Raw genomic sequence first — 10444 nt, forward strand, 5'->3', positions numbered from 1 at the left:
AGCAGGGACATTATTATTAGTAACATTGCGAAGCATTTTTATTTGAAAACAGCTTGAAAAAAACATTAAAGTTTTTGATGGTTCTGTTCGTAGTATGTAAACTAACAAGTATAATGTGTGTTCAGAAGGCAAAGCAATTTTCTTTTTATTCATATTTAAATTGAACTTATTACAGTGGTAGCAATAAAAATCGCATTTTGGAGGTGTGCAGAAAAGTACATGAGTTAAATGTACTTAATTTTAAACTTAGTTCATTCTGCCTTTCATAAGCCTTTACTTGTCTAGTTGGAAATCTAACTGGTGCTATTGTAGGAGAGCACACAAATTTACATGCTTTTTAAAATGTGATGTCTGTAAATGAGGCCATATCTCAGCCTCACAGATAGGCTTCACCATCAGCTCTTCCTGCTTCCATTTGTGGAGATTGGAATGGCAGGGAAGTCACCCAAACACATCTTTGAGAAAGGAACAAACTCCTGAATTCCAAGTGTGGTCTCCATCTCTGGGTCTAAGTGGTATTATAAGTAATTTTTGCATTTAAATTATATTTTGGCCACCCAATGCCATTGTGTTTCTGTTTACGCTGCAGAAGTCTGTATCCATCAAAGTCATATTTTTCAAGGTTTTGATCTGTGCATTTAAATCTTCAGTGTATTTATAGTAGAGCTGGGAAGAAATATTTTTGCTGTTTTCCAATGCCATAAGGTTTCTGGGGTTCTTGATGTTTTTCTGTAAGGTCGCTATTCTAATTCAGTGGTAGCTTTAATTCTAATTAGGATGGGTCACAATATAGTTCTGGTTTCCAGGCTGTCAAAATTCAAGACTATTTCAAATTTATTGCTCAAACAGTATAAGCATCTTATTTTTGTGTGGCAATTTTTCTGTATTAATTGAGCAGGTACTTATTTGACTGTATTTATTAGAACACTTAAATACCAAGTAAGAAATGTCAAACTTCATTCTTAGTACTTCTTTATATAAAAAATAAGAGGTAAACTTTTCCTATGATGGATATAAGGGCTTATTAACAATGCTGAAGTACTGTAACTCTTGAAAGTTAAATGATGCAGACTTGCACCGCTGAAATGTCAAGGTATATTCATTTTAATGCATTATTTCCAGTATCTAGTTTGGGGTCTGTTTGTCTTTTTTCCTGGACAGGTCTTTGCCTTGAGAAAAGAGTGTTTTATAAACTCATTTCTGGACTTCATGCTAGCATCAACTTGCATCTGTGTGCAAATTATCTTCTTGAAGGTAATTTAATTCTAAGTAAAATTGCTGAACGGAGTTCTACAATATCTGTAACATGTATTTGTTTTTCTTCTGAAAATTTTTGATGTATACTTAGTTGCTTTCTTTTTCTAAGTATGTACGTTTTACTCCCTCTGCCCTTTTTTTTCCTCTGTGTAGAAACCTGGGGGAAGCCTCGCTGGGGACCGAATGTGAAAGAGTTCACTCGCCGCTTTGACCCTATTGAAACAAAAGGAGAAGGACCAAGGAGGCTCAAAAATTTGTATTTCTTATATTTGATAGAGCTGCGTGCTTTGTCAAAGGTTGCACCGTACTTTGAGCGTTCAGTTGTTGACCTTTACACTGGAAATGGGCATGAGGATGCTGAATCTAAAGCGCTCTTACTAGATATCTTCAGGGATACAAAGTAAGGCATAGGATTTTTTTTTTTATCGATAGTTTGAAATTCTCAGTTATATTTGCAACTGAGAACAGATGACTTCTTGATAGGATGGGACAAGAAGGAGAGTGGAATGAAGAAATAAAATTAAGTAATGGGAGAGAACAAGAGGAATTTGTACATTTGACGGGAAGAGATGACTATTTTGAGGTTTGAATGTACCAATCTTTAAAAAACAACAGCAACAACAAAAACCCCACACAACACCTTGGGCTACTCCCGATTTGTTGCTTTTTCTGATTCTTCAGTATAAGAAGCACATGATTTATTCTGAAAAGGAAAATAGTACATGTAGTCTTTTAATGATCCAGTGAGTAATCCAGCTTTTATCAGAGACTTAACCTCTGGGGTTTTAGCCATCCCTTCTTCCTTCTGTTTACTCTGTAAGGTTCTTTAGTCCAGTTCCTTTGCTCACCTTCTCACTAATTTTTGTGATTGGTAATGTGCTGTGTGGCTTCATTGCTATCCCTAATCATAACCTTGCTAGGTATTTGAGATGCGGTCAGACAACGATCAACTGAACGACAAATATTTAGACAATTTCAGTGTATAGTAGAAAGAAATCTTGATCAGTGGAAATGGAGTGAAGAAAATTGTCAACAAAACTGTAAATAACACATTTCAAGTTACAGTGATCGAGTAGTAAAACTGATACCATTCAGTAAATTTTTTAAGAGCTATTCTGCAAAGACTAGGAACTCTGAAAAGTATTTTACGCTGATGGCATCAGCTGCTTACCGAGCGTGGTGGAACACTGTACTTTATGCCACTGTTTGGTTTTTTTGCATTTTGTCTTTATTAGGTCCTTCCATATGCACTTTGATGAAAAGTCCATGTTTGCTGGAGATAAAAAAGGAGCCAAGTCATTAAAGGTAAAGCTGGTTTTCTGAACGACATCCAAAATAGCCATTTTGGAATTAAGTTGTGTTATATTAGAAAACCTCTCTACCTACCAGAAGCATACTGCTGAGAGTAGAAAAGGCAGGGATAAAAACTTACAGAATTGTATCTGAGGCCTCTTAATCTGCTTTGTAGTAAATGAATGCAAGGTGTTGTCCCGAGCCAAACAGACTGAAATCTCTGGTTTAGTGCCTTGGGTCTGCCATCAGGACCACGGTGAGGCAAATGAGTTGAATTGGTATTACCGGTAGATGCAATGGTGTTTTTTAAATAGAGTATCTGTTTCGCATGAGCACCTGAAAAAAAAAACCAGTGATGTTTGCTTAAAAAACAGATGCCTAATATAGTATAATATAATATTATACTTAACATTAGAAAAGCATAGTTCCTAGACATAGGAACTTAATGTGAATGCTGTTACTACCTAGCAACTTCCAGTGTTAACACGCTGGTGTTCAGATGGGTGTGACTACAATTCCACAGTTGGAGTGTGGCTCAGTAATAAAGGTCTGTTTTAACAACTTATTAACACTTTTAATACTTATTTCAGTAGTAGTATGGAATTTCATCAGCATTAGAAAGAATGCGATTAGAAAGGTGCCGGTAGTTTATCAGCCCAGCTAGTGTGTTTCTGACCTTAAAATTTAATTATTATCTTAACTAGTTCTGTGCTGTGCTTGCTTCCACTCTGACTGAAACTGCAAAGCAACAATCTACCCATAGCTTTGGACAGAAAATGTCTTTTGTGAATTGTAACTTGTTTACCTGTTTGTCAAAAAGATAGGTTGGTTCAAAAGGGAGTTGAATAATGGAAGAAAAATTGGGCAGGGACACAGATACGGTACTTATAGCTCAGAAAATTTTGAGCAAGTTGCTAGAAACCCAGTGTACAGAATCCTGTACACTGCATGTCCTGTATTTTTGGGGTTTATTCGAGGAATTAACTATTAGCAGTGGCTTGGAAATAAGATTCTGGGTTTACGTGGACCTTTGTTATGGCATGACCACATATGGTAGTGGTTTTGTTCAGTTTTAGTAATAGAGAATTGATATTCTAGTGGTACTAGATTAGCTTTACAAAAACAGAAGGTTAACTAAGAGGTACTTTAAGTTAATGTTTTTTATTTTGTTTTTAACTGATAGGAAGAATTCAGATTGCATTTCAAGAACATATCCCGCATAATGGATTGTGTCGGATGTGATAAATGCAGGCTGTGGGGCAAACTGCAGGTATAGTTTATTTTACATGTGTGTGTGCGTGGCCGGGGGGGGAGTTTAGAAGATAAACATCTATTTCAGTTTGGCAGGATGCCTCTTACCTTAGCATTCAGACTTTCTGCACATGGTTGGTCTTTGATATCCTTACCTATATATTAAAAATAGACGTATGTTTAGTTCACTGTTAAACAATTAAAAAAAAAATTGTTTAAAAAAATGTTTATTTTGTTTAGTCAACAGCTAGACTAAAAGGTATAGTTTGTATTCTCCGAAAAAAATGTATTTAAAGCAGATGCTTCACGGCAAAGTCTTACTGGCAGTCAATATCTCATCTGTGTATTCAGCGATCAGATGAGCCTTGTAGAATCACCTGTGGGAAGCCTTCCTGGAAATACAGCACTTGCTTAATTGTTAGAAAATTCAGCGTGAGATTTAATTCCACAAATTGAGGCATAAGAAAAAGAAGTAATTCAGATTTTCACAGTTTATGCAGAAGGCAGCAAATGAATGCAAAAGTCCACAGTAAAGCTGAAAGTTGAAAAGCAGAATGTCAGTTTCTGGACACCTGTTTTTCTTACTTTGGGATGCCTACTGTGCTATACTGCTGTATAGCATTAAGCTTATCAGAGTTCAGTTTTCAAAGAAATTTATCAAAAATTTGGTGGTCTCTGCTGAATTTCCAGAGTTCCGCCTACCGTGTCCTAGTTAATGCTTCTGATCTATTATTGTTTTTTCCTCCTCACACAGAATGAAATAGAGCCAGATTTCTTGACCCATAAAATTCTCTTGCAGCCAGCCTCAACCACTTTTGGTCAAAATCCAGTGGTTGCTTCTGTAGCCCGATTAAAAGGGGAAATAAGAATAGCTTCTTCTGTTCTATTTCTGTATAGAAAATAGGGGTAGAAACTGAAACTGCAATGTCTGCCACTGGGACCAGAGGTGGAAAAAGCAGAAATGTTGTGATACCTCATAATAAAACCTAGTTTGACTTGGAAGGGGGAGGGGAGAAGGAAAAGGGGAGATTGATCCAACAGCTCCTGCAGCAGTGGGGCATCTGTAAGGTAAGGGGCGGGAGGGAGCTGGAAGTGTTGTTAACAGGCATATTTTCATATGCATCTGCTGTGGCTGAGAAGAAGAGATGGGAAGTGAAGGAGTGATCTTACTGATGTCAAAGCATTGGACTTTTCTTGTAGACTCAAGGCTTAGGAACTGCTCTGAAGATCTTGTTTTCTGAGAAAGAAATACAGAGCCTTCCTGAGAATAGTCCATCAAAAGGTTTTCAACTCACACGTCAAGAAATAGTTGCTCTTGTAAATGCCTTTGGAAGGTAAGTTTTTATCATTTGTATAGTAGAAAAACAGTAAAACTTCAGTGTCAACACTCAAGGTCTGTGGAAAGATGGAGTTGTACATGTAGCTGTAGCTTTTAAAGGCTGAATTACTATTAGTGATATTGATAAACTGAATGCCATCAAACCAAGTATGTGGAGTGCTGATTATTAGCCTTGGTCATCATTGTGTGTTGGGATCCAATTCATGTCTTTATCTCAGATCTCATAAATTCCATCTTGTGAAAGCTGGATTTAAGTCTCAAAGAGTCTTAAGCATTAGACTTGGGGTATGTCTCCTCAGTTTTGGACACTGAGTAGAGCTGTTCCAAGGTTTTTTTATTTCTGTTTTAAATGTATGTACGTCAAAAGTAGTAGCGAATGGGAAGAAAAATACTTGGAGGTTTTTTAACGCTGTTGTTTAGCCCTTAGGCTTTTGTATTTTTGTGTATGATGTGATGATTTTTCTTAAAACTTCAATTTTTTTTGAAAACAGCAAAAATCTACCCCATTCAAGCGATGAAATAAAACATTTCAACAGCTTTAAAAGATGTGTAGAACTTGCTTTGTTCATATGCTAGTTCTTCAGATCTTGAATATAACAATCTGGTCCTGTTTAAAAGGATGGAATTAATGTTTATTACCTCTGGTTAGAGAGTTTTATAGATGTTTAATGAAGCCAGGAAATTTTAAAATATATCTAAACTTTAGTCCCTGTAATATACTATGTAAATGTAACGGAGAGTCAGATGGTAGATCCTTTGAGGGAAAGTAGTATCTTAGTTAATCTTTGGAACAGAATTGTGTTCAAAAAAACCAAACAAAAAGCCCCCACGGACAATGACAATTTGCACTTCTCTTTCACAGTTGGCTTACTAACACTTAAGGGGATTTTGTTTTACAGGCTTTCCACAAGTATAAGAGAGCTGCAGAATTTTAAAGTTTTGTTACAACAAACTAGGTAATGAAGGCCTTTGCACAACCCATTAGTGAAGACCATTTACATGACTGCATTGAGCAGAAGGAACTGATCCTTACAGGACTCACATGAACTGATAAAAAGGAAAATCAAATACCAACTTGAATATTTATGTTTAAACTAGGAATGGTTATTAATTAGAAAAGATATTTATGAATGAACTATTTAGTTTTTAAATGTGTAAATTATGCTGATCTGTTTATTTTTTAAGTTCTCTGCTCACAGTTCTGTTGTACTGAAACTTCATAGATTTTCTTTATTTCCTTGTCTTTTTGAGACAGTTGTTTTATATGGAAACATATGTACCTCCACCCTGACTTGGCCTGTCCTGAGAGAGGTGGTTCACCTCTCCCCAGTACTGAGCTTCAGTATATTCTGAGGATTGGGTACGTGGATTCTGGCTGTCTAAAAGGGGAAAAAAAAACCCCAAATAAACAAAAAAACCCCGACAAAACAAACAGAAAAGGAAATAAGGCTCTTGTTGAGTTCTGACTTCTTACTGTAATAATGAAACTTACTTAAAAATAGGAAATTTACTGAGCAGAAAATTTTATTTCATACTGAGCTCCTTTGCATCGTGTTGATACCAACATCTTTTTCCTTACGTGCTGCTTTTCAGAATTTCCTTTTTTCTTTAAAGTAACTACCTTGTCCCTGATGCAGCACAGTTGGAAGTGACTTTTCTGCGGCCCCTTGGCTACCTGCATTTGCTTGGGGGTGGGGGTAAGGGCGGGGGGAGATGGTTAGTGGAGTGCTGCTAGCTGAAAAGCCTCTGTCAATCAAATTCGCATCTAGCCCATTTTATTTTCTAGATTGTAATCACAAGTTTAGTTTCCGGAAATTCTTTGTAATGTCTAAAATGTTAAAATAGCACACTTCAATCTTTGAGCCGTGGAAATAGATTTGCTTTTTATGGGTTATGTTTTAGTGCTATGTTAAAAAGTCAGTGCAAAAAGTAAGGACTTGGTTTTGTAGTCACTTTTAAAAAAAGACGCTTTTTAAAATTCATAATCAGACTGACATTTAATACCGCATACTCTATCTATGCAATCCCTAACTGTATCTTCTTTAAAAGGATATTCAGCGTAATAAAACGGGTATGTTAATAACGTAACTTTCATAAAATAAGAAATTACTTGTGTATCATTGTCCACGAATATCAATGATAACTTACCATTGTCCAAAACAGAATTCAGAAACAGCACTACTGATTAGTAGCAACCAAATATTGGTTTAAATTTAAAATGAAGTAATAATTTTTTTTTTTAAACCAGCATGTTTCAAAGTGAAGTTAGGAGTTACGAATGTAGGAAGTGCTGGTACAGTGTAGATACTTCTCTTGTTTTTAAAAATAAGTCTTCACAAAATAAAGTGCTCTTAAACATTTTTCACCCTACCAGATATTTAGCGACCTGTTTATATAATGGATTGTAACTGTATTGGCTTCCATAATGTGGTCCTTTACAGCTGGGATGTTCTGCAAGCTGGAATACGCTCTATGTCCTTTGTTTCCAGACTAGCCTCAAATTTCTACCTGCCTGGAAATGAGAGACTATCCTGCTGACACTTGCTATTATAAAAAACACTGTTTCTCAAGAAAGGAAACCCTCTTGAGTCAAACTGGGACAAGCTAAATGTAAGCGACCACAAACCACCCCCACAAAGTTTTGGTGATAGTTGCGCAAATTGGCCATGAACTGGTAGCCAGTCATAAGTTCCTGTTTAAGCCAGCAGATAATTTAGCATGGCGTTAGAGAAAGCTGATGCCAGCCTGGGGATGTTATGTTCTTACCCAGCAGCCTGTCTTGCCTGTGGGCGCCCGTGTCTGAGCAAGTCACCGCAGGCTTCCCTTTTCTAGTTAATGGAGAAGGGCAGGTGATTTCTAGGTGGACTCATCTGGCCTGTTCTGAGCTCCGTATGATATACTCTAAGATGCAGTGATTTGCACCCTAGAGTTTATTTTTCTCCATTAAATTGAAGAGGGAATCTAGGTAACTAGCTCAGATGTGAACAGCTGTGTTTGGTAAATGGGTTACACCCTGAGTATCTAACTCTTCTGAGTAATTGTATATATCGAAAGTGTGTGTTTTTCAGTTGGCCATTAATTCCTTGCCTTTTGGATTGAGCTGCAAGGGCTAGAACTTGTAGGCTCACTTGCGTGAAGAATGCTGTATAGCTGGGATTTAGCTGTATTCTTATATATTATAGTGCCTAAAGCTTTAGGCAGGATTTTCTAGGTGAAAATAAACGGTGTTGTCTGTGCTGCCCCGGGAAGGACCCGAGTCTCGGAATTGTTTCTTCCCTTTTTCCCCTTGCTTTATGGGGAAAGTGAATTGCTTCCAACCTTCTTCTGGGGATGCCACTTGCTGGTTTTCTTTTTTTCCGCCCGTGCCTGGCTAAAATCTACGGACACTGAAGCAGCATCACATACTAGCATCATGCACTTGCTCATGGGACAGGTGAGAGATTCAGGCAGGCGGATGCTGGACACCTGCTCCTCGCAACCCTCGTTGGCACAATGCAGGCAAGGTTAATACCGTTGGGTAAGGACACGAAGAGAGGGGAAGCTTTCCGTCTTTTCCTTTGTGTCATGGAAACACAGGAATGCAACTGAACAGCAAATGCTGTGTACGGGGAAGTTCCCTTGCATTTGAAGGTACGTCTCTCTTGGTGATCAAATATGGAAGGCATTTCGCTTCACTGTTGTCGTAGAAATAGGACATAAGATTTTTCCTGTTACAAATCTAGTTGAAACAATTTTCCTGTCACCATCTTTTTTACTGTATTTGATGTACATTCTGTGACTATGCTGCCTATGAAGTTTTGCCGTGTGAGTCGGATGACTTGGTTCTTTATATGTTAAATTAAATTTTAGAAATTTACAGATCCGTTTTTATACTAAAGAATAAGGCTAGTGACACTGTCCGTGACCTGTAAACTATGTTAAATTCCAGCTCCCTGTTGGGGATCAGCTTGTCAACATTGTCTGCCATTCATTTCAGAGTAAAAGTACGTTTCCTTGTACAAACGACACAATGATTGTAATCCCAGAGGTAGTGAGAAGGCAAAGACAAAACTGTTTCATTTTTCCCAAGTCATGAAGACTTATGTGAAATGGTAAAAAAGACTTCGTGCAAACCGCATAGGTAAAACGTAGGGCGCTGTTGCTGAACAACTTGCTCCTCAGTGCCTGAGGAGGAAGGTGAGAGCGAAAGAGAGAGACTTGTGTAAGCTGGAATAACAAAAGCGTTTTCCTACTTCAGCTGATGAGTTGTGCCGTATGTCACTGTATGTGCACGAAATACACTGTGCCAGACTTTGCTGAGTTGTGTTTTGATGGTGGGGTTGCCTTTATCTGACCCTGCTTGTGCTTTTCTGGGAAATGACCTGTAATATGTTGTAAATAATCTAGATGCTTACGTTTGTAAAGTAGCAATCAGCAATTCATCACGTTACAATTCCTCCTTGTAGCTAGCCTATTAAAATGTAATATTTATTAAAATCAAAATCAATGTTGGAACTGCTTACTGAGATCTAAACACTTCGGAATCTTTGCTATGTTTGAATCTATAAAATGCGAATTAAAGTATTTTCTGCTACAACTTCTTTTTGTGAATGTAATTTTTGGGTTTTCATTTGAAAATTTTTTTACTTTTCGTTCCACTTACCTTTCAACTACACTTGGTAGAAGTAACATAACTTAAATTTTTCACGTGTCAGTCATTTAAGCTTAAGATGATGAGCAGGCTTCCATTCTCGCTTTAATTCCGTTCAAAAGAGGAACGTAACCTGTGTACCTGTTGCCATTTACAGTGCATTGCAGCGTGTCAGCACATCAGAAAGTCACGTGGCAGAATTACAATATGTTTCTCTATGAATATGGCCAAATTTAGCCGATTGTTTTAAGAGGCAAAAAGGCTTATTTTGAAATGAAGTTGGGTCCTTTCTGTCCCTTTCTCAGAATAGCGTATCAAATCAATTTTGTAAATACTTTTTTTTTCTGGTTGGTTTACCCAGTGGGGCTCTTCATGGGAAATTATTTCCCCTAGAGGGTTTCTGCAGCTTTCTGTTTCGTTCCATGTATGTATTTTTAACAAACTATCTTACTAAAAATTTGATACACGTATTTCATCCTCAGTTTAGGCGGGTAAGTACCTGCTACACAGGTGGTGATAACTCTAGGGATTTAGTTTAAATTTAGGATCTTACCTTTCACATTGTTGTTTAAATCTCCTGTGTTTGAGAGTATTTAATTCATTACTATGATTGGTTATAGTCACTTGTAATTCCACTTTTTTGCATGCATACTGTGGCGTAGGGATTAAGCTTG

At 37.3% G+C, this 10444-nt stretch overlaps 1 protein-coding gene across 1 annotated transcript in view; it reads left to right on the top strand.

Moving 5' to 3' along the window:
- Positions 1 to 6527, top strand: part of ERO1LB (ERO1-like beta (S. cerevisiae)) — a 38305-nt gene extending 31778 nt beyond the window's left edge. The window contains exons 11-16 of the mRNA XM_009329219.1: positions 1162 to 1254; positions 1411 to 1657; positions 2493 to 2562; positions 3734 to 3820; positions 5002 to 5135; positions 6040 to 6527. Coding sequence (XP_009327494.1) covers positions 1162 to 1254; positions 1411 to 1657; positions 2493 to 2562; positions 3734 to 3820; positions 5002 to 5135; positions 6040 to 6100 — 692 coding nt within the window. The 3' untranslated portion in view covers positions 6101 to 6527. The remainder of the gene's footprint in view (positions 1 to 1161; positions 1255 to 1410; positions 1658 to 2492; positions 2563 to 3733; positions 3821 to 5001; positions 5136 to 6039) is intronic.
- The last annotated feature ends 3917 nt before the right edge of the window (positions 6528 to 10444 follow it).

This window comes from Pygoscelis adeliae, unplaced genomic scaffold (genome assembly GCF_000699105.1).
Source record: "Pygoscelis adeliae isolate BGI_AS28 unplaced genomic scaffold, ASM69910v1 Scaffold77, whole genome shotgun sequence".
Taxonomy (NCBI): domain Eukaryota; kingdom Metazoa; phylum Chordata; class Aves; order Sphenisciformes; family Spheniscidae; genus Pygoscelis; species Pygoscelis adeliae.